The sequence below is a fragment of the Lipotes vexillifer genome, unplaced genomic scaffold (assembly GCF_000442215.2).
Source record: "Lipotes vexillifer unplaced genomic scaffold, Lipotes_vexillifer_v1.1 scaffold528, whole genome shotgun sequence".
Lineage (NCBI taxonomy): Eukaryota > Metazoa > Chordata > Mammalia > Artiodactyla > Lipotidae > Lipotes > Lipotes vexillifer.
In genome coordinates this window covers 2,480,818-2,504,871 of record NW_006794582.1, presented here as the reverse complement: position 1 = coordinate 2,504,871, position 24,054 = coordinate 2,480,818, and the positions used below count along the sequence as shown (strand labels likewise).

General features: G+C 48.2%; 2 protein-coding genes across 3 annotated transcripts in view; one reads left to right on the top strand and one right to left on the bottom strand.

Annotated features, from left to right (window-relative positions):
- Positions 1–3,853, top strand: part of CCDC167 (coiled-coil domain containing 167) — a 15,243-nt gene extending 11,390 nt beyond the window's left edge. Inside the window, exons 2-5 of the mRNA XM_007467289.1 lie at positions 1,581–1,675; positions 1,871–1,923; positions 3,394–3,523; positions 3,648–3,853. Coding sequence (XP_007467351.1) covers positions 1,581–1,675; positions 1,871–1,923; positions 3,394–3,497 — 252 coding nt within the window. The 3' untranslated portion in view covers positions 3,498–3,523; positions 3,648–3,853. The remainder of the gene's footprint in view (positions 1–1,580; positions 1,676–1,870; positions 1,924–3,393; positions 3,524–3,647) is intronic.
- A 2,067-nt stretch (positions 3,854–5,920) lies between these two features.
- CMTR1 (cap methyltransferase 1) overlaps positions 5,921–24,054 on the bottom strand; it is a 61,065-nt gene continuing 42,931 nt past the window's right edge. The window contains exons 14-24 of one of the 2 annotated variants that reach the window (XM_007467287.1): positions 15,616–15,672; positions 14,799–14,856; positions 14,214–14,282; positions 13,096–13,227; positions 12,077–12,199; positions 11,305–11,396; positions 10,380–10,448; positions 8,952–8,999; positions 7,870–7,982; positions 7,146–7,254; positions 5,921–6,488 (exon numbers count right to left, since the gene is read on the bottom strand). In XM_007467287.1, the coding sequence (XP_007467349.1) occupies positions 6,356–6,488; positions 7,146–7,254; positions 7,870–7,982; positions 8,952–8,999; positions 10,380–10,448; positions 11,305–11,396; positions 12,077–12,199; positions 13,096–13,227; positions 14,214–14,282; positions 14,799–14,856; positions 15,616–15,672 (1,003 nt within the window). In that variant the 3' untranslated portion in view covers positions 5,921–6,355. The remainder of the gene's footprint in view (positions 6,489–7,145; positions 7,255–7,869; positions 7,983–8,951; positions 9,000–10,379; positions 10,449–11,304; positions 11,397–12,076; positions 12,200–13,095; positions 13,228–14,213; positions 14,283–14,798; positions 14,857–15,615; positions 15,673–24,054) is intronic. The other variant, XM_007467288.1, reaches the window with a different exon arrangement.

Sequence of the window (24,054 nt, the reverse complement as noted above, 5' to 3'; positions counted from 1 at the left end):
GCTCACTTCCCTACAGCACAGGTTTCAGCATGGCCTTTGGCCTCCCAGGCACAGGCCCCATCTCCTGGCTGGGGCTGTTTCCCAGGACAGCCCTCCCTTTGGTGCCCATTAGCAGAGAAGTGACACAATTAACCAAGCAGTTAAACTCAAGGCTCTGCAGTTGCTCCCTCCCACCGGGCCCCGCTTCCAGAGCTGGAGTTGGCAGCAGGCTGGGGCTGCAGGGAAGGGGGTAGATGGTGTGTCCTTTGGGCTGGGCGTTGGGATGAGGGAAAGTAGCTGACCCAGAATGGCTGGTATGGGTACTGGCCAGGGGGAGGGGCAGAAGGCCCAGAGTCTTCAAGTGCGACTGTGACACTGGCCCCAGAGCACTGGCCAGGGATGCTGGGATTCGTAGTTGCAGTCATTGATTACCGTCTGTCCAGGGGCCACTCCAGAAAGGACTGGAGCAGAGAACTGGCTGAGACCGATAAGGAAAGGAGTGTTCCACTCTGACTCCTCAGAAAAGTCATTCCATTTGGAGGACCCATTCTCCCATTTGTGAAATAGAGCTTGTATCAGTATTTGCTATCGCTCCCAGGAATGTGGTGAGAATGAGTGAAGTCATATGGAAAATCAAGCATTAGCTGGACCCAAAGCACTATTCAGTCAGCTGCTATGAGGGACACAGGGCCCTCTGAACTCCCACCCACTGAAATCTAGGCTCCCACCAGCAGGGCAGAGGTTCAAGAACAGGCCCGGGCCTAGAGAGGTGGCCGATTAGACAGACACCTGGAGACAGATGGACACAGATGAACTTTCAAAGCCAAATGCATGATACCAGGACCTTGGATGATCCAGTCCAGTATTTCATAAAACATTTCCCGATAACTCAGATTATTTCCCCAAGAACACATCTCTGAAACTATAATCAAAACAAATGGGAGAACTGGTACCTTTGGCATGCAGCCTTTCAGGAGCTTAGCTATTTTGCCCCCCCAAGTTACAGCTATCTTGATGATGGTCAATGCTTTTGCACAAGAACCAAGTCAGAAACTAACAGAAGTGTTTTTGAGCTGTACTGTCAGTAACTTTTATTGAATCTCATGGAAAAATGTATATTATTACAGCTTAGGTTACTTTAAGATGAAGTGTACCAACAAGAAAACATGCCTCTGCTTTTTGGCCCCTAGATGTCTAATCACGCGTGGAATGCTTTGGAAAGGCAGAGGCTTCCTGCATCGTCTCGTTTCATTCTAGGAGCCGCCTGTGCCTGCCACATTCAGGGCTCTGGTTGCTCCTGCCGTGGGGCCCAACTGGGGCCTGTGCTGGGAAGACAGCTGACTGGGGGGGGCTGCTCCTATCTGCCCCAACCCATGCTTGGTCCAGTGGGTCAGGGCAGCTTGGAGACCCTGAGCAACACTCAAAGCTGTTTCTAGGTGGGCTCAGCCTGCACCACGTGGAGGTAGAGGACAGCAAAACATAGTTGCTAGTTCAAAGACTCCTAGAGGCTCCCTCCTCCCGCTCCCAGGATCCCAGCTGTCTTGAAAATTGAAAGGCTCTGGCCACCCATCTCTACCTGCTGGGTGTGCTGTGTCTTTCAGTTGGATGGGCTGGAGAAGAAGCTGTCACGATGCTGGAGAGACCTGGAGGCTGTGAACTCCAGGCTCTGTGGGGCAGAGCTGAGCTCAGAGGCCAGGTAACGCTCCTCCCGACATCCCTCAGTTCTTCCTGTCCCCGGGCCCCAGCCCTCAATTGCCACCCCTCCCATCCCCCTGCCACCAGAGACTTGAGCCCATGTTCCTCTTGTCTCCCTTGCTCTGGTGTGCCAGCTGTCCCTCAGGTGGGAAAAAGAAAAAGGGCCTGAGCCATTTTGACCCCTTCCCCCTCACAGGAGTTCTCTGGAGATGGAGAAAAGCAGCCTGATGAACAAAGCCTCCAACTATGGTAAGAAAGCTCCCTGCCATTACCAGCCCCACCCCTGCGTCCTAGGATCAGGAAGGGTCAGACAGCCCAGGGAGCCCACAAAGTGATGGGGGTCAAGGGCATTCTTTGGGAGAGAGCCAGCCCCCAGGGGGTTGCAGGAACCAACTGAAGGCCCAGCATCCTGGAAGAGCAAGTTTGTTCCTTTGTTCCGAGGGAGATGGAGAGTCCTGTGGGTCTGTTCTTCTCCTGTGGGATGAAGGGGTATGGCTGTGGCCAGGTGAAGAGATCCTCACATCCACCCTGACTTGGGAGGTCTGTCCTCCCTGCCCCCTCCTCCCAGACCTCCACTCTCTCCCGGGAAAACCCTGCAATGGAGTGATGGGAATAGGGTCTTTGGGGTCCAGGGTGGAGGATGAACCTCCCACTTGGGTGCTGTGAAGGGCTACTGTGAGTGGAGCAATGCTGCCACCTTCTGGGTGCTGGGTGCAGAGCCAGGTAGAGCCCAGACAGGGCACGGAGCTAGAGGGTGGCTGCTGGGCGCTGCCCCCAGCAGCCCTGGAGGAAATGGGTCTGCAGAGGCTCCTCAGGCTTGTCTGTTCTATTCACCCTGAGGGGCCAGGCCTGGCCAAGAATCAGCCCTAGAATAGTCCATATGGCAGGGAGTCTCCTGTAGGAACCAAGTTGAATCAACACTGTGAGCACGGTGCCTGTCACATACCCCTACCCGGGTCCCGTCTGGCCTGCCCAGAGCTGGTTTGCAGGTATCTCCCTGCTTCCTCACACAGGGAGGGATGGGACATCAGTTCCCTCTCGAACCTAGCAATTTTCACACAAAATTGTAGCATTTACCACTCACGTCAGCCCTCACAGAATACCAACCACCTGTGTATCATATGAATGGATACAGTGTGGCTGTAGAATAGCAGGGCTGGCTTCCTCTAAGAGGCAGCCTGACTGCTTTGTGGGCACAAACTACCTCGTCTTAGCATACGTCGTTCCTGCTGAGCTGGGCATCCAGCAGGGCAGGACTAGAAGCACTGGTGGTGTGGGCCCACCCTGTCCCTACTCCAGTGTCAGGCCCAAGGAGGTCCCAGCTGCCTTCAGTCTCTAATTAACCAGGTGAGACACCCTGGAAGGAGGAGCACCATGGGAGCACCCAGTGATGGGCCAGAGGGCTCACCTGGTGAGGCCATGCCACCACCTAGCTTGGCTTTTAGGTGTGGCCTTTTTTGTGACTCCCTCACATATTCCATCTTCGACTACATTTGGAAAGAAATGGTTGAGCGGCATTGGGGGTTGGGGCTTTTTTGGGCCAGGATCTGTAGCCACATCTGGGCAGATCGAGGACAGTCATTTTTATGGATAAGGAGGCAGCTGGGAGGGAAAACCTCTGTGCTCAGCAGTGTGTGTACCCATTGGTGGGATAGGCGGAGGCAGATGAGAGTGGCAGATGGGCCCAGACCACCTGTCCACCACCCTTTTTCCTCCCAGAGAAGGAGCTGGAGTTGCTTCGGCAGGAGAACCGGAAGAACATGCTGCTGTCTGTGGCCATCTTCCTCCTTCTGACGCTTATCTACGCCTACTGGACCCTGTGAGCCTGAGATTTCTCCAGTCAGCACAGGCTTCCCCTCAGCTCCATGGTCACGGCCAAGCAGGCCCTTGAAACCTCAAGAGGACCAAGGTACAAGGGCCATTTCTTACGCCTACTGGACCCTGTGAGCCCGAGATTTCTCCAGTCAGCACAGGCTTCCCCTCAGCTCCGTGGTCACGGCCAAGCAGGCCCGTCAAGCCTCAAGAGGACCAAGGTACAAGGGCCATTTCTGCCTGACCCAGACATCGGAGCACGGCTTCCGGTCGGCCCAGCCCCTCTCGCCTCCCGTTCCTGCTGTGGGGCTTGAGTCTCCAGAAGGACTTTGTGTTGGCTTAGCCCAAGGGAAAGGCAATAAAGACCACCCTGGCTGCTTCTGTGTGCTGAGTAAATGTCATGATCTGGTGGCAGCTGGGGGCAGTGGGGTGGCATTCAGGATGCAAGGGAGGAGAGGGGCCTGAAGGTAAGCCCCCAGCTTAGGTGGGGAGTAAGGCGTTAGCAAAGTGCTTCCTAAGGCAAACCATGGTGGGCGCCATCTCGAGGACTTGGGCACTGCTGGGGCTGAGAGGCAGACCTTGCACCACTTGTCCGCCACCCCCCACCAAACCCTGTCTTGCCCTCCAGTTGGTGCCACTGCCTGTGATTATGACAGAAAAAATGCAGCCTGTGCAGCAAAGGGCAACTTGGGGACTTGAGGTGGTCGTGTGGTGGTCCCACGGGAGTGCGGAGTTAATCCATCTTCAAGAGGCTGCAAGTCTGGCGAGGTGTGGCAGAGCCAGTGGGCAGCCGGAGCCACGATAATGACCACACAGACTTAACGGTGAGTGGCCAGTAAATCAGGTGGGGTTTGCAGAAGCTGCAAACAAACACAGCCATCCCCCCGCCTCCACCCCCACCCCACCCCCTGAGCACAGCCCTCTACTCCCAGCACAGGGGCCAGGAGGGCTGGGAGTGGGAGGCTGGAGTAAGGCTGAGTAGGGCAACCAAAAGGATGAAGGGGCTTGGGAGCCGAGATCACACCAAGTAAGTAAAAGCAAGGAAAGGAGTTGCCCTGGGAGCTAAACTAAGGCTGTGAAACATGAAGGAAGGAATCTGGGGGCCCAGGTGAAGGAGCTAAGCAATGTGTAGGCAGCGGGCTCTAAGGGAGAACCTGCACCGGTGATGGGACTGGTGGAGAAACGCTAGCCTAGAGCAGAGAGGGAGAGGCGCCATCAGCACGCGCACAGCCTCCAGTGCAGACGCAGAGCAGGGGAGGTTGGCAGGGTCAGCAAAACCATCTCTCCCTCTCTCTCTTCCCCCTGTCTAGTGGCACTAATTGGTCTGACGCCTCTGTTATTTTAGTCACACACACTGATCCTGGATTGTCACACTGCCCTGCTGGGCTGTAGGTTCATTCATTCTCTAATCCCTGCTTCTCACAGGAGCCACACAATTTTGACTCTTCCTTGGGCCCCTCTGGCAGCAAACAGCAGCCATGAGCTTGGACAAGGCTCTGATTAAACCCACCCTCTTTTCTCCCCTCTTGAGTACAGCTTCCTCCCCTTCACCTCCAGCCCAAGCTGTTTCACTCACGCAAGTCCCAGACCACAAAGCACCGAAGGACAAGCCCCAGCACAGAGCCACACAGGCATTAAAAATATGTTTATCTTTAATGATCCAAGATTCTGCAAGACACACTGATACCCAGAATTGGGTGGAAATACAGCATCTCAGCGGTGCTGCTGACAGCCTGGGGGATGCTGGCCTGAGACCCCTGAGGTGGAGTCAATTCCAACCTCATGGGGAGCCTCAGTGCCCTCTATCTCCATGGAAACCAGTCTAGCACTGGGATGAGACCCTAGGGAGCCCACAGGAGCATCTCTGAGAGGTATTTCCCATTAAAAACAACCACAGGTTCCCTCCCCCACCCAAAGCTACTGCCCAGCTTCCCCCTCCACCCGCCAAGATAGAGGAAATGGAGTGACCACAAAAGGACAAACAAAAGCAACTGTGCCTCCTGCTGGGGATGAAAAAATGGAGGAGGGGGGAGGGTGGCAAGGTAGCTGGGACAAATGGGAGTGCCATGATTGCCAGAGGACTGGGTGCGACCCAACCCAACAGGACCTCTGTTACAGTGGGGCCACTACTGTTTGGCGCATAGAAAATGGCAGGTCTTCAAGGCTGCTTCCTCCCCTTCTAGAGCTGCCCGAGGTTTGGATCAAAAGGGGGGAGGCCCAGGAAGGCTCTACAACCCCAGGAAGCAGTTGCACCTACCACCAGACAATGCTACCTGCATCCAGACGTGGTGTCAGAGATGTGGGGTCCACATGCCTCCCTTCCCGGCCTGCGGGACGGTCAGAGGTTTGGGCTGGGAAGAACTCCAGGGAAGACCAGGAGAGGGTAGGGGGAGGAGACAAGAAAATCTCCAACTTGGCATCAAAACAGAACAAGTTCAAAGAAACAAAACCTTGATTTATATAGCAGCTGCTCCTGGCCAGCTCACAACAGCGGGCCTCCTGCCTCTCAGGGTCGGCCCAATAAAAAGTTGGGCAAAGCAGGAGCATGGCCGCCCTCAGGGCACTGTGTGGAACTCAGAAAAGTGAGTCTACAGGATACAGGAAGGAATGGCAGAGCCGAAGCCCTGCTGCCCTCTGACAGACACATCCTCCACTGGCCCCATGCGCCCTGGGCCCTGACCTCAAACGTGCTGTAGGAGCTGCATCCTTCAGGCCGAGTCCCGGCAGGGGAGACAGTTCCCAGGCAGGGCTCTGGGGAGGGAATTCCAAAAAGTGTCCCAGAAGGCCCCAACTGAGCTCTTCAGAGGAGGCCACCAACCTCACGGCCAGGCTCAGGGAACGACAGGGCATTCGGCAGGGGTGGGCATCCTCAGGCGCTGTGCGTCTGGATGAAGGAGAGGACGTCCTCCTTGGACAGCTTGTCTGGGTCCTGGGGCTTCTGGGAGTCATGCACACGGATGCCATCCCCCCACTCCCAGAAGAGCCGGCCGTAGTAGCAGATGCTGGGGAGGAGAAGGGAGGTCAGAGGGCTGTACCCACGTGGAGCAGAACCAAGAGCTCACCACCCACCCTGGCACCCGTGACTTCGGGGATGGGTGTTCTTAAGAGAGTGTGTGTGTGCACTGGGGGCGGGGGGGAGGGCAGGTCTCACTAATGACTCCAATTGAGAGTCTTCCCTCTGGCAGCCAAATGTACCTAGTAGGCCCTGCTCCCTGCCTTCCAGAACCAGCTTTTTTCAACACACAGCTTCTGCTGCTGCTAATTGCATCCTACTGGATCCTTTAATTACTGATAGATATTCCTGGTTTAACTGTCTCTGCTGCTCTAGTAGAACAGTATTAGTGTGGTGACACACTGGTGTCAGTGGCTAATTACAGGCACATCAGGGCTACTGGCTGCTGTCGAAACCTATGACCAACAATCCGGCAACACACTGGGTCCAAAGGCAAGACTGTGGACCTCAGCATTAGCCCACGCCCCGGCCAGGGTCGGGCCCTTCACACCCAGGACCCCCAACCATCACAGCCATACCCTCGTGGGAAGCCCCTGCATGGGCAGCAGTCAGTCTCAGGACCCGGGTGTGCCCCGAGAGGTCTGGCTGGCATTCTAGCAGGAGTACCTGGGGCTGCAGGGGGCAGGCCTGGAAGAAGGCTACTTACTGAAATGGAGCAATGGCGTCTGAAGGGAGGTCAAAGGTAGAGTTCTTGGTTTTCTTGTTGTAGAAGAACTTCCTCTTGAAGCTTTTGCTGAATCCCATAGTCCATGGCTCTGACAGGAGGAAAGGGGGAAGAAGCCCAGAAAGGACACAAAATACCCATGGGGGACAGGTCAGGCCAATGAAGGGCATGCCTTCCTTCACGCCCGTTCCTCCACTCCCCTCCCCCACAACCAGCAGCGGAGAAGAGCCTGTGAGGACACAGCCTTCATCACCCGCCCAAAGGGGCTCCAGGAAGACGACTAAGATAATTCTCAACAACTCTCCCCAGTCCCGCCAACCTGCTACCAGGGCAACATCTCTTAGGCCCTGGCAGAGGGAGTAGGAGTCTGTTAGCCAGAGGGCACTAAGGAAAAAGGATTCTACAGGTGATACGAATGGCCAAGCTTGACTTTCTGGATCTGCTGTTGCCCACTGTGAAGGCCCTTCTCCTGCCATGAGGACACCACGTGTGCATATACAAGTTGGGCTCCCCTCTCTCCAGCCCCAGCCCAACTCCCAGGATCCACCGAAAAACAGAAGAGGCTCAGGGAACACAGTTCCCCTCAATATACACCTCAAAGAAATGCCCACCTTAGCAGGGAGCCCTTAGCTCTAGCTCAAGTAGGGTCTGGGCCAGTTGCCCTGGCTGAGGGAGTGGGGTTAGGGAACAGTGGCTCATCACCCACCATTCACTGTCCTGACAATGTAGAGGCCAGTGGGCACAAAGTGCCGGTCGTCCCGCCCTGTATAGCTGAGCTTTGGTGTGCCACTGGAGCCCTTGATGATCTTCATTTCTAACCTTGATTTTCCAGAGTAGGCATGCAAACAGGAAGCGTGAGTGTGTGTGTGTGTGTGTGAGAGAGAGAGAGAGAGAGAGAGAGAGAGAGAGAGAAAGCCCTAACGTTAGTCTCTGGCTAATGTCAAAATCAGCCAACCAACCACAGTACTTTACCTCAGTTCAGCATGAGAAACTGAGGCAGAGACTTGAGTTGCTCCAGGCCACACAGCAAGTGAGTTTGAGTGTGGTGCTGGAAAGAACTCAGGCTCTGAACTCCCAACTAAGCAATGGAGGCAGGGAAGTGACACATGCCCCTGCTATGTTGCTGCTGTTTGCGGGGTGTCAGGGTGACACCGGTAAGGGTAAGCTCTGAGACCACGAGTGCCACTGGATCTTCAGTTCACCACCCATGGCATCAGTGTGGCTACTAAAGAGTTAATTCGGGAGCACAGAGACCCAGCCCAGCTCCAGTGGCCACAAGGGCACACCCAGGATGAGACCCTCAGATCTGAGCACCCTGCACACCGCTATGATTATGAGGAAGCAGTTACACCCCCTCTACCCCTCCAGGCTCAATCTCTCTGTCAGCACCAGGAGCTGGGATTTATAGTGTTTCAAGCAGCTTGCTGCTCTGCCCCTAGCAGGGACAATGGTAACTGTTACAGCATCAACAAGCCCGCTGGTATTTCTGCCTGATGCACACACCCCTCGTAACTTACAGCATCAGCGAGCCTGTATTTCTGTCTGATGCACACCCGCCCTGCTCCCCTCCTGACAGTGCTGAATCAGCTCTCAGCTGGGGGGCCCTTGGCTGCAGCTGAGCCACGCAGGCAAAGGAGGTGGGGGGGTTGGGTAGAGGCAGCCACCAGGGCAACTCGCCACCGCACCCCTAACCCACCGCTACAGAAAAAGAGAACGAATCCTGGACACTGCCATGCCCCCCACCCCAACTCCTCTCAAATCCTGAGCTACCCTGGCTGAGTCACTCACCTGACAAAAATCTTCTCCATCTCCTCCAGCCTGTATACCTCCTTCACCCTGTGACAGACAGACAGAGAGCTGACAAAGGATTCCTGGTGGGACACTTGTCTGGGCAGCAGCTGGTAGGCAGGAGGCTGTACCTATCCTCACCTTCTGCCTCAGGCCCTGCACCACCCAACCCACCAAGAATGAGGACCCCTAGCCTGTCACTGCCATCCTCCACAGACAAGCCCTAGGTTTCAGAGCTGCCAAGTACCCCCTGGAGCCTGCCCCAGGGCACCCAGGGAGCGCAGCTATGGTTCAGGAAGTCAGGTGGGAGAAAGAGGAAGGTCTGGCAGACGAAGATGTCCCTGTCAGCACTCCCACCCTGGGTCACCGTCACCATCTCTAGAGGCCAGAACACCAAGGGCCAGGCTCTTGCCCAGGTCTGTCTACATGGATTTTAGGCCTTCCTGTAACAGAGTTGCTTCCAAATCATCCTAATAGGCCTATTACCATTAGGGGTGAGGAGACCGCGCCCCCCTACCGAGGATGCAGGGCTCCTGTTTGATGCCCAGCCCTCCACCTCTGGGGGCCCCTGAACACGCCTTTGGAACTGCTACTGAGTAAGGTGCCCAGAAGCCAAGCAACCAGACCGTCACAAGCAACAGAGGCAGGACCCCTGGAAGCTGCTTCTCAGGACCCGGCAGACAGGACATTTTAAAGCACAAGAAGAAATTACTTCTAGACTTTCAGAAGACTTCTAAAAGTGCATTCCCACTATTGGATTTAATCCTATGTAAATCTGTATTAAAAAGAATAATGAAAATCATTTTGAAAAAATGTACCTCAGTCTCTAGTCACATGAAGCCCCAATGATAATAATCTCAGACCTCAGCCCAGACTGGAAAAGTCTGTTCCATCTGTCTGCTCCCTGACTGTTACCCTCTCAAGGCCTAGAACTTTTACATTACCTAACGTGGCAACAAACCATGGCCTTCTTTCCATGCACCAAGGATCCCATTACCTCAAACCAACCTTTTCTTTTTCGTGTTCAAAAACTCCCATTCCCTCAGCACCCTTATCTTACCTGAAAAAAATGAAAAGGCCGGGATTGATATGCTAATGATATTCAAGCATGAATGTGTGGCTCACAAGGTGTGTTAGTGCTCTCAGAAGCACGTGTGTCTTAAACGAGGATGCCTTAACGCTGAGGAACGAACCTCTCCCGTGGAGGTTGGCCCACTGTGACAGGCAGGATGGGGGATACTCTGGGGCAAAGGAGTCACCTACCCAGCACCCCCAAGCAAATCACTCAATGGCAGTCTGATCTCTAATGCCAGCATGGCCTGGTCTCCTTCACTGAGCCCTCCCACCCCTCACAGGACAGGGAGGCAGGCACTGGCCAGAAAGAAGCAATGGGAGAGGAGGATTTGGGGGGAGAGATGATCTGCTCACCTGATGGGATTCATGTCAGGCCGACTGGGCTTGGAAACAGCTTTCACAAATTTCTCAGCAAGCTGAATTCTGCAATCCAAACAGAGTCTCTCAGAGGCAAGTAAGGGTATCTTTACCAGCACCCGCACCCCCAGGGCATTGTCATGGCACCAGTGGGAGTACACTCCTGAATCTGCAGCAAAACTGCTCCAAGAGGCAGCACTCATGTCTCCCAGGAAGCCCACCCTTGCCCTTCTCCAATGATGTCATCATGAACGCCCTCTCCCCGACTCTGGATTCTGACCTCTACTTTCAATACATCTTGGTTGGTTTTCCTGAAGTGTAACTTCGGCTGTGTTCAGTCACCTCCACCAGAACTTCAAGCATCATCTTTATTCTGTGCGTCGGCTCCTTCACCCCAAACCACAGATACCACAGTACACCCACTCAGATGAACCACCTTAGGAGTGACTTCAGCACCATGGTGGTGTAAGATGTCTCTCCTTTTTGTACCCCCCTTTTAAATGACTGATTAGGCATCTATCCACGAACAAAAGTACCTCTGTGGGAGTTGTGGGATCCAGATAAACTGACTTAAGTGGGACCACCAAGAACAGAACACATTCTTCAGAGGAGAAGACCCTCCCTCTTCCCCATAGGGTCACCCTCTTGCTCAAACTTAAACATCACCTCTGATCTGAACAGCTGAGGCAAAATGGAGTGTGCTAGTATGTATGAAATCAAGGCCCAAGTCCTGGTAACCAGAAGTGCCAACACCAATTTCTCACCCTGCCCTTGGAACCAGCTAGTGGGTAGAAGAGGGAAACTCTAAGGATGCTCTTAAGCAGAGAAAGCCTGAGTGAGGCCCAAGCCACAGAGGCTGCCGCCACAGAGCTGCCCTGGCCCACCCCGGCCCACCTTCCCTCCCCCAGGGCCCAGGTCAGACCGTTGGTTAAAGTGCTGCTCCCGCACGTCGCTGCCATTCAGCACAAGGACATCGAGGATGTGGATGGCACTAATCTTCCGCTGGGCCTTCCCCTAGAAGGACAAGTATACTGCCCACCCTGCCAGGAATTGGCCTGGGGCTCACTCTGCCCACTGTGGCACGCTGGCCTCCATTCTACGCATAGCCGGGGGAAGGGCAGGGCTCTAAACACAGGATATTTCTTGCACCTCCCTCCCAGTTGATTCTCAGCACCAGGCTGGCCCATGCTTCTGAGCAGACAGAGGCCTGAGGTGATGGGTGATGAGCCCCCTTGAATCTCAAACCCAGTGAGGCTGCCGCCATGGTGCTCCAGCAGGACCTGGCTTCCCACTCTGGCCAACTGTTCCCACTGACTGTTCTGAAAGTTATCTGTATGGCTGTAATACCCAAAGCTCGTGGGAAATAACAAGTTGCTTCTTTCCCAAGGAATCCTTGGTCAATAACAATCAGCAGCTAAAAAATATGCAGCAGGTTCACCAGGGACTTTGCTACACAGAGATGATCAAGATCTCCTAAACATAAGGAGACTGTGGTCCTTCCTACCTGAATATGCCATGGCTTAGAGCAACTACTCGAGGAGGAGGAACAATTACAAAGCATTCGCCAGGCCCTGGGCCCTGTCAGGCACCACATACACATAACCCAGTTAACTCAGGGGGCATGGGGGCAAAGGGACAGGCCCAGCTGTTCCCCAGATGGCAGAGCCATACACGTGAGCAGAACCACCTCTAACCTCCCCTTTCAGCTCATGGACAATCTCCACAGAGAGCAGAGTGTCCCGGGGTAGCTCTGTCTTCAGGTCCAGCTTGACCCAGCGGTCTGACTGGCGGCCATCCCATGTGTAGATCTGAGACTTCTATGGGCAGAGAGAAAGGGCCAGGTCAGGCAGACAAAGACATTGAGCGGTAAGAAGCTCAGCTCTCAAAAGGGCTTTTAGTTGGTGTCTACAAGCTGATGGGGCTGGGAAATGCCAAAAGAAAAGGTCTCGGAGAGATTAGTCAGTTATACTTCGTACACTATAATGACAGTGTTGTCCTCCACTGCCTCAGTGGAAGAGGAGAGCTCTGACTCTGTCCCACTGGGAGGGAACAGGCTCAGGGCACCATTCAAGAGGCCTGAGTTCATGATCAGAGGCCCTCAAGAAAGATCCAGCTTGGTGTATGTCTGAAGTGGGTTTGGTGAAGTGTCCGGAGAGCAGAGCAGAGCAGAGAGAAAGTAAAAAAAGATAAAGTGTGAGAGGACACAGAGAAAGTAAGTGAGGAAGAAGAGATAAAACTATAAAGACAACTCAGAGTGGAAAGAAAGAGCAATGAGGACTTTACCCAATTAAGATATAGAACTGCCAAGGTTTTCCCTCACCTCATTTTAGACTCCAAAGACGGGGGGTGACATGGGATGGTGGTGGTGTTGCAAAGAAATAGCTGCATGGGCTCAAGGCAGCTTAGCCTACTGACCGTCCTGCTAGCCTAGGAAGCTCCACATCACAAGAAAGGAGGCAGTGTTTCCTTTAGCGATACATGGAGGTGAATAAGCAAATACATGGATAAATGAAAGATAGAAAGAATGAATGAATGATATTTGGCTAACTCAGAGGAAGAAAGTTTCAAGAAATACCTTCCCTGCGGTCAAAGCTCCAGCTCCTTGGTGCCAAGAGAACGTGCACCAAGTGTGGCAGGCAGCTGTCCAGATTCCCACAGACAGACAGCAAGCTTCCACCACCCAAGCTGGGTAGGAAGCCAGCTGCAGACTTACCCCCAGGCCGATGAGGAACTTCTGCTCACTGCCAGACACCATGCAGCGGTAGTCGAGCACTGGGCGGATCTTCTCCAGGGTTTTGGAAGTAAGCAGCGTGGGCTTATAGCTGAAGATGTCGATCTCAGTGCCCTGCAGCCCCGGGTCAGAGAAAACACGGCTGGGTTGGGGGAAGGGACAGGCGCTCAGTACGGGTGCCTGGGGGGTGGGGGGTGGGGCAGGGAGTTAGGGCAGGCTCGGGGAGGGGAGGGACAGGAAGCACTTGCTGTCTGAAACATGCCCCCTGCTCTACCTACACATGCACTAACTGGGATCTAATTCTGTCTGCTTGGAGTGTTCCTTTAGGACCTATTAGGAGAGCCTGGGAAAGGAAAGAACACTGAGTCCCCAGAGTACAGATCGATTTACCAGAGTTATAAGGAAATGTCACCAGAATATAAAAGCCTCCCCTTCACTAAAACTGAAGGCAAAGATTTGCAAGCAGTTGGTTTGAAAGCAGTTAAGTAATCTCTACCCATTCAGAAAAATTTACACGTGCTATTTATTTATTTTTTTTTTGAGGCCATCTTGAACCACATTCTCCAGTCCCTAACCAGCACAATGGCCCCTGATCTGGGCCAGGTTTAAATAAAGCCCAGGGAAAAGCTGGAAGTCAGGTGGTAGGAAAACATAGGGCAGAAGAATTCTGAGGACCACTCACCAGAAACAGAACAGGAGGCCTAAGTTTAGGCCAGCTCCACTGTGAGCTCTCCTGGCAGCCCCTCCTGGCCCTCTGACCAGCTCCCCAGCCTAAGATCATCCCATACTTCATGTATCCCCTGCAGGCACACTCACAGGACCCTAAACCTGCCAGGGAGTGAGAGCCAGCACCACCCTTTGGGCAGCAGGGATGAACAGAACACATCTCAGGCCAAGAATCTTGAGGCAGCCTGATGGGCTCCCAGGGAACTCAGCACCCTACACCAAAAATTCCCATCTGTGGTGGCCTCAGCCCAGCCCCTGGGAACCCATGTGGTACCTGCACAAGCCCTCTGGAGGCCAGGCATCTGGGGGTCTCAGTGATACTACATCTAATTAGGCCTCTCTAACTTTTTATTTTCACCAGATACCAAGCTTACCTGGATTAGCTCGAAGAACTTAGATTTTGGGTCTGTGGAAGAAGGAGCAACTCTAGCCTGGTCTGGGATCTAAAACAAGACAGCAAAGAGCTTTGGTTTTCAAACGCACCTTTGACCAAGGCTGTGTGTGAGTTTACACAGGCAAGGGCATAGGCTCAGGCTGGGCAAGAGGAAATGGCACACAACAAAGGAAGCTGGGGTGGGGTGGGGAGTGGAGTTGGCTAATTCAGTCACTGCTCCTTTTCAGGCCCTGTGGTAGCACACCCCAAAGGCCACTAACCTTTCTCTGGGGCTCTCTGTGGTCAGTGTTGCTACGCAGGGCCACCAGCAGGAAAATGAGGCCTGTTTACCCACCACCCTTGTCCTTGCTAACCAGCCTGCAGGGCTAAACGAGCAGTGAAAGGGCCAAGGAGGTTACTCCCAACGATGCTGAGACATCCAATTCTGGAGCGCTGTGAGGGTAGGCAGACCTCTTCACTGTGGGGGTGGGGGGGGGAACCCTAAGATGACCGGGTTGGGAGTCAGTCCCATTCTTCTTTAAAGTTTCCCTGCCCTGGAGCAAAAACGGGCTGAGGAGACACTCACCCCCCAAAGCCGGAGGCCCTCTTTCCGGATCTCTGCCTGCCGAGGCTCACTCAGTGTCCTGGGAAGATGAAGCCAGTAAATGACTAAAACCTCAAAGGCATACAAGGAGTGTGCCTCCTGCGCACCCATCAGAACCCCAGAGAGAGGACGTCAGTGTGTACATGCACATACGAGGCCAAGTTGCCATTACCCAGGGTGCTTATAAGACTCCCATGCCTCTGCCTCTTGGAGACGGGAGCTCAGATATACACAAAATGAGATGACCTCCTTGTCCCACCACAAAGGGAAGGGAGGAGACCACCCTTCTGACCACCCTGGATGTCAGGGTCCCCACACACCCTTCTTCCAATTACCCATCGGCACATGCTGGCTCCTCTGACAAAGGCCACATTGAGTCTATCCCAGTGAATGTCACCACGTCCCAGAAAGCTGAATTAACTTATGCTCACCCCCTACCAGAGGTTTTCCTTGACCAGTCCTACATCTCCTCTCTTGATCACTCTTTACTCTGTGTCCCCTGAACATCAGATGTTCTACGCATGCTATGCCACTCTACATCCTGTGATGCAATGTTAACAACTTTCCTGTATCCTTTTCCTGGGTTACTCTCGTCTGTCCAAAGACAACATAATCTTTGAGGGCAAGGTTCATGCCATATGCTTCTTTGGCATCCTTCACAGACTACAGCAAAGTATGAGATAAAAAAAGTAGGTATTTTTAAATGTTTGTGTAAATGAAATAAAGAGCTCAGGAAGAGGAACAAAACATAAAGATCTTCCCTTGAAATAGGTGAATTCTGGAAAGGGGCAACACTCACGTGTCTTGAACAAAGGCATGGATTTTGGCCAGAGCTTTGATCTGCAGACTACAATGGCTAGAAGAAAAAAAAAGATTTTATCTCAGAAGGATTACCAAAAACGACAGCCAACAGACATCAGGACACACAAGTTTAGCCAGAGCAGTGGCCATCTATGTTTGAGGGAGGGGCTAGAGAGTCAAAAGAGAAACCCCTCGACCATACCCTTAAGGTACCTGATGAAGGCTTAGGGTAAAGCAGAAGCACTGAGTCAAACCCTCCAGACACTCAGATCCCAAGTCCAGCTAAAAGGAAGGTTCTGATAGCATCCTTAAAAATTTGAAAGCAGTAGTGAATTGATTCTTTTAGTTTTGCAGGATCTTAGTTCCCCAACCAGGGATCGAAACTGTGCCCCCTGCAGTGGAAGCGTGGAATCCTAACCACTGGATGACCAGGGAATTCTCTGAACTGATTCTAAATAAAGCAACAATAGAGCACAGACCCAGTTCAACTACACACTAAACTAACTTACCTACACTAACAGCTGCCCTTTCTACTTTAGGCTCCATGATTCTTTTAGACACAACATCTGGCTTTTAATTTTAAAAGTGAGACGTGATAAAGCAAGAAAATGTGACCCACTGACAAGATGGAAAACAGTCCAATAGAACAAGACCCAGAGGTGATCCAAATGTTGGAATTATCAGACAGGACCTTTAACATAACTGTGAAAAACACGTTAAACGATCTAGTGGAAAAGGTATAACATGCATAAAAGATGGAGAATATTGGCAGAGATATAAAAACTGTATTTTGGGGACTTCCCTAATGGTGCAGTGGTTAAGATTCCATGCTCCCAATGCAGGGGACCCAGGTTCAATCCCTAGCCAAGGAACTAGATCCCACATGCATGCGCAACTAAGAGTTTGCATGCCACAACTCAGGAGCCTACATGCCACAACTAAGGAGCCCACCTGCCACAACCAAAGGAGCCCACATGCCACAACTAAGGAGGCCATGAGCTGCAACTAAGACCCGGCACAACCAAGTAAATTAATTAATTTAAATAAATAAATAAATAAAAACTATTTTTAAAAAGCAAATAAAAACTCTAGAAATGAAAAATATATTAGCAATAAATGTTTTTTTACTTATTTAATTTACTGACGTATAGTTGATTTACAATATTATGTTAGTTGCAGGTATACAACATAGTGATTCAAAATTTTAATATATTATACTCTATTTAAAGTTATAAAATATTGGCTATATATCCTTGTAGCTTATATATTTTACACATAGTAGTTTGTACCTGTTAATCCCCTACCTCTATCTTGCCCCTCCCCTCCTCCCTCTCCCCACTGGCAACCACTAGTTTGTTCTCTAAATCTGTGAGTCTGTTTCTGATTTATTATTCATTCATTTATTTTTTAGATTCCACATATAAGTGATAACATACAGTATGTGTCTTTCTCTGTCTGACTGATTTCACTAAGGTCCATCACTCTAGGTCCATCCATATTGTTGCAAATGGCAGAATTTCATTCTTTTTATGACTGAGTAATAAATATTCCATTTGTGTGTGTGTGTGTGTGTGTGTGTGTGTGTATCACATCTTCTTTATCCGTTCAGCTGTTGATGGACACTTAGGTTGCTTCCATACCTTGGCTGTTATAAATAATACTGCTATGAACAGTGGGGTGCAATCTTTTCAAATTAGTGTTTGTTTTCTCCATATAAATACCCAGGAGTGGAATTGCTGGATCACATACTGGATCAGTTTTTTGAGGAACCTCCACAACTGTTTTCCACAGTAGCTGCACCAATTTACATTCTCACCAACAGTGTAGTAGGGTTTCCTTTTCTCCACATCCTCACCAACATTTGTTGTTTGATGATGCATTCTGACAAGTGCAAGGTGATCTCATTTGATTTGCATTTCTCTGATTATTAGTGATACTGAGCACCTTTTCATATGCCTGTTGGCCATCTGTATGTCTTCCTTGGGAAAATGTCTATTCAGGTCTTCTGCCCATTTTTTTAATTGGATGGTTTGTTTTTATTGATATTTTAATTATATGAACTGTTTCCATATTTTGGATATTAACCTTTTATCAGTCATATCGTTTGCAAATATTTTCTCCCATTCGGTAGGTTGTCTTTTCATTTTATTGGTTTCCTTTGCTGTGCAAAAGATTTTAAGTTTAATTAGGTGGAATTTCTTTATTTTTGTTTCCTTTGCCTTAGGACCTGATCGTCCCCCAAATTTCTATACTTTATGTCAAAGAGTGTTCTGCCCTTGTTTTCTTCTAGTTTTATGGTTTCTGGTCTTACATGGGTCTTTAATCCATTTTGAGTTTATTTTTGTACATGATGTGAGAAAATGTTCTAATTTCATTCTCTTACATGTAGCTGACCAGTTTTCCCAGCACCACTTATGGAAGAGACTGTCTTTTCTCCATTGTATATTCTTGCTTTGTCATCGATAAACTGACAAAATATAAAGGGAAAATCTAGAAAGCAGTCAGAGAAAAAAGGACACATGACATACAGAGAAACAATGACAAGAATAATGGCTGACTTCTCATCAAGAACAAGAAAGGCAGAGAATAGTGGAACAATATCTTTAAAGTGCTGAAAGAAAAATGCCTCAAATTCTAAATTCAATGAAAATATCCTTTGAAAGAGAAATAAATGTATTTTCAAAAGACAAAAGCTGGGGCTTCCCTGGTGGCGCAGTGGTTGCGAGTCCGCCTGCCGATGCAGGGGACGTGGGTTTGTGCCCCAGTCCGGGAAGATCCCACATGCCGCGGAGCGGCTGGGCCCGTGAGCCATGGCCGCTGAGCCTGCGCGTCCGGAGCCTGTGCTCCGCAACGGGAGAGGCCACAACAGTGAGAGGCCCGCGTACCGCAAAAAAAAAAAAAAAAAAAAAAAAGACAAAAGCTGAAGGAATTACTCTCCAACAGATGGGCACTAAAAAAGTAATTCTAAAAGAAATTCTTTAGGCTTAAGGGAAATATTCCATTTATGTATATACCACATTTTCTTTATCCATTCATCTGTCAATGGACATTTAGGTTGTTTCCAAATCTTGGTTATTGTGAGTAATGCTGCAGTGAACATTGGTGGGGGGGGGGGCTCATATCTTTTTGTGATCCTAATTTCAGTTCTTTTGGATAAATACTCAGAAGTAGAATTGCTGGATCATATGGTAGTTCTGTTTTTTCTTTATTGCACTGACTAGTTCCTCCAGTATAATATTGAATTGAAGGGTGAAAACAGACATCTTTGCCTTATTCTTGATTTTAAGTATAAAGTATTTAACCATTAAGTACGATGTTAGCTATAGGTAGGTTTTTTGTAGATGTCCTTTACCAGATTGACAGTTTTATTTTATTCCTAGTTTGCTGAGAGTTTTTAATCATGAATGGATATTTAATTTTGTCAAATAGTCTTTCTGTATCTAGAAAAATTATTATATTATTTTTCTTCTTTATTCCTTTAATTCCTTCTTTATTCCTTTAATACAGTGAAGTACAATGAATGATTTTCAAAAGGTATGCAGATCTTGCATTTTTAGATACACTCCAGTTGGTCACGAGTATCACTTATATATATTGCTAAATTTGATTTACTAACATTTTATTAAGGATTTTTATGTCTATGTTCATGAGGGTTGTTAATCTATAAGTCTGTAATCTTTTGAAGTTTTTGTCTTGTTTAACTATCTATATATTTAAATGCTATAAATTTCCCTTTATTAATCCCTTTTAAATTCCTTTAAATATATATATATATAAAGGAATATATATATTTATCTAGTCTTCTGTCAATGGACATTAAAAGGCATATAAATTGGAAAGGAAAGCATATAATTATTTATTTGCAGAAGACATGGTTATATATGTAAAAAATCTTAATGAATCTACCAAACTACTAGAACTAATAAGTAAATTAAGCATTCACACAAAATATGTAGTCAATATACAAAAATCAATTGTATTTCCATATACTAGTAATGAACAATTAGAAAAGGAAATTTTTAAAACACAATTTACAATAGCATCCAAACCCATAAAATTCTTAGAAATAAATTTAACAAAAGATGTATAACACCTCTATACTGAAAACTATAAAACTGCTGAGAAACATTAAAGAACCTAAATAAATGGTTATTTTTTGGTACATTTATGGGGAGATTCAATATTGTTAAGATGTCAATTCTTCCCCAAACTGACCTATAAATTTAATGTAATCTCCATCAAAAATCCAGCAGGCCTACTGTAGAAATTGAAAAGCTGATCCTAAAATTTATATGGAAATGAAAAACAAAACAAAAAAAAACACCTGGACTAGCTAATACAATCTTGAAAAAGAAGAACAAAGATTGAGAACATATACTATCTGATCTCAAGATGACGTTTTTTCAAGGTATAGTCATCAAGAAAACATAACAAAGGACAAACAGATTAATGGAAACAAAACAGAGTGCCCTGGATAAAATCACACATATACAGTCAAATAATTTTCAAGAAGGGTGCCAAAGCAATTAAATGGGAAAAGCAAAAGTATTTTCAACAAATGGTGCTAGAACTGGATATTTATAAGGAAAAAAAGAACTTTGACCACTACATCATACTATGTACAAAAATTAATTTCAGATGGATTACGGACCTAAACATATAAGCTAAAACTATAAAATTTCTAGATGAAAGCAGGAGAATATTTTCTTGACTTTAGTATAAGTGAAAAATTTTTAGAGAAAACAAAAATCACCAACAAAAAGAAAAAACTGATAAACTGTATTTCAGCAGCAAAATTTAAAACTTCTAGGCAATTGAATTGAAAAGGAAGAAGTAAAATTATCTCAGTTCACAGATGACAGACCTTTTATGCAACAAACCCTGAAGATTCCACAATAAACTGTTATAATAATCAAATTTCAGCCAACTTGCAGGATACAAAATCAACAGACAAAAATCAGTCACATCTCTATACACTAACAAGGAACAATCTGAAAATCTGAAAATCATCAACTCTATCTATAATAGCATCAAAAACAATAAAATACTGAGGAATAAATTAAATCAAGGAAGTGAAAGACATACACTGAAAGCTACATAACACTGCTGAACAAAATGAAAACAGACATAAATAAATGGAAGGGCATGCTATGTTCATGGATTGGAAGACTTAATATTGTTAACATGACAACACTACCCGAAGCAATCTACAGATTCAGTACAATCCCTATCAAAATCCCAATGGCAGTTTCTGCAGAAATAGAAAAATCCATCCTAGAAATCATATGGAAACTCAGAGGACCCCAAATAGCCAAAACAACACTGCAAATGAAGAACAAAGCTGGGGACCTCATATATCCTGAATTCAAAAAAACTTACTACAACGCTGCAGTAAAACAGTGTGGTACTGGTATCAAGACCAATGGAACAGAATAGAGAGCTCAGAAATAAACCCTCACATATATGATCAAATGATTTTCAACAAGAGTGCCAAGGCATTCCATGGGGAATGGACAGTCTTTTCAACAAATGGTGCTGGGAAAACTGGATATCCACAGGCAAAAGAATAAAGTTAGACTCTTACTTTACACCATCTATAAAAATCAATTCAAAATGGATCAAAGACCTAAACATAAGAGCTAAAACTATGAAACTCTCGGAAGAAAACACAGGGAAAAGCTTCATGACACTGGGTTTAGGAATGGACTTGAAGCATAGGCAATAAAAGAAAAAAACAGATAAAATGGACTACATCAAAATTTAAAACTTCTGTGCATCAAAGGACACAATCAATATAGTAAAAAAACAACCCACAGAATGAGAAAAAATATTTTCAAATCATATATCTGATTAACAGATTAATACCCACAATGTATAAAGAACTATAACTCAACAACAAAAATGAAACAAACCAATTTAAAAATGGGCAGGGCTTCCCTGGTGGCGCAGTGGTTAAGAATCCACCTGCCAATGCAGGGGACACGGGTTCGATCCCTGGCCTGTGAAGATGCCACATGCCGCAGAGCAACTAAGCCTGTGCACCACAACTACTGAGACCACATGCCGCAACTACTGAAGCCCACATGCCTAGAGCCTGTGCTCTACAACAAGAGAAGCCACTACAATGAGAAGCCCAGGCACCACAACGAAGAGTAGCCCCCGCTCACTGCAGCTAGAGAAAGCCCACACACAGCAACGAAGACCCAACGCAGCCAAAAATAAATAAATAAATTTATAAAAAAAGGAAAAAAAAATGGGCAAAGGGAGGTGTGGCCACGATGGGAGAGTAGGAAGACCCTGAGCTCGCCTCTTCACATGGGACACCAAAATTACAATTATTTAGAGAGCAACTGGCTATGAGAACAACCTGAAGACTACCAGAAGAGATTTTCTAGATATAAAAAAGAAACCACAATGAGATGGGTAGGAGCAGGGGAGATGTGGTATAGTCAAGACCCACACCCCTGGGTAGGTAACTCACAAATGGAAGGATAATCACAACTGCCCAGGATCTCCCCAAGGACTCAGGCATCTGAGCCCTGGATTGGATTCCCCAGCCCAGGGGCTTTGCACCAGGAAGATGAGCCCCATAATGCCTGGCTTTGAAGGCCAGTGGGGCTTACTTACAAGAGAGCTGGAGGGCTGTAGGAGACAGAGACGCCACTCTTAAAGGGCACAGGCAAATTCTCACATACTCCCAAGTCCGAGCACTCGGGCAGTAATTGTAAAGGAGGCTGTGTGAGACCCACTTGGTGATCTTGGAGAGTCTCCCAGAGAGACAGGAGGCCACTGGGACTCCTCTTGGGGACACAGATGCTGGCAACAGCCATTCTGGGGGAGCTTATTCTACCATGAGGACAGTGGTGTGTGCAAGTGCCATTTTGGTGTCCTCCCTCTACCTATTAGTGCTGGGGGCTTGCCCACCCACCAATGGGCTAGCACCAGTCCTGAGATGCCCCCCAGCCCCTTTTGACAGCTGCCCTAGGACTCAGCCCCATCCACAAGCAGTCAGCACCAGCCCCTGGTCCCCCAGGGCCCCACAGCCACCACCCCAGGATCAGGCCCCACCCACCAGAGGGTCAGCACCAGCCCCAGGACCCTCCTGGGACAGGCAGTCAGCCACAATGGGACCCAGCCCCGCCCACTAGTGAGCTGGTAACTACCACACAAGGTAAGGCCTGGCAGCCAACTGGGTCAGGGGCCAGCCCCACCTAACAGCACACCCACAATAATCAACCCTGCCACAACCGAAGGGCCCATGCAGCCCATAGCCCTAGAGCCCATACCTCTGGTAACCAGAGAGGAGTGTGTTGCTGGGCCCCATACAACATCTCCTATATAAGTCCACTTCTCCAAGGTTGGGAAACGTAACCAACCTACCTAATACATAGAAATAAACAGAGAATCAGGCAAAGTGAGGTATATATCCCAAATGAAGACATATGACAAAACCCCAGAAAAATTAAGCGAGGTGGAGATAAGCAATCTACCCAATCAAGGGTTCAAGGTAATAATAAGGAAGCTTAATGAACTTGGTGAATGGATGAACACAGTGAGAAGTTTAACAAAGAGTTAAAAAATATAAAGAAGAATCAAACGGAGCTGAAGAATATAATAACTTAAATAAAAAACACACTAGAAGGAATCAGCATTGTATTAGATGATACAGAGAAACAGATAAGTGAACTGGAAGACAGAATAGTATAAATCACCTAAGCTGAAAAAAGAAAAAAGAATTTAAAAAAATGAGGACAGTATAAGAGAACTCTGGGGCAACATCAATCATACTAACATTTGCATTATGGAGGTCCCAGAAGGAAAAAAGAGAGAAATGGGAGCAGAGAACTTATTTGAGGAGAAAATAGCTGAAAACTTCCCTAACCTAGGAAAGAAAACAGACATCCAGGAAACACAGAAGTCCAGGCAACACAGAGAGTCCCAAACAAGATGAACCCAAAGAGGTCAACACCAAGACACACTATAATTAAAATGGCAAAAATTAAAAGATAAAGACAGAACCTTAAAAGCTGCAAGAGAAGGGCAACTAGTTACATACATGGGAACTCCCATAAGACTGTCAGCTGGCTTTTCAACAGAAAATTTGCAGACCAGAAGGGAGTGGCATAATATATTCAAAGTGATGAAAGGGAAAAAAAATCTACAACCGAGAATACTCTACCTTCCAAGAACATCATTCAGATTTGAAGGAGAGATAAAGATTTTTATAAACAAGCAAAAGCTGAGAGAGTTCAGCAACACTAAGCCAGCTTTACAATAAATGTTTAAAGGGACTTCTCAAAGCAGAAAAGGCCACAACTATAAATACGAAAGTTAAAAAAGGAAAAATCCCATTGATAAAGGCAGATATACAGTAAAGGTAGCAAATCAGCCACTTATAAAGCTATTAGGAAGGGTTAAAGTCAAAAATAGTAAAATA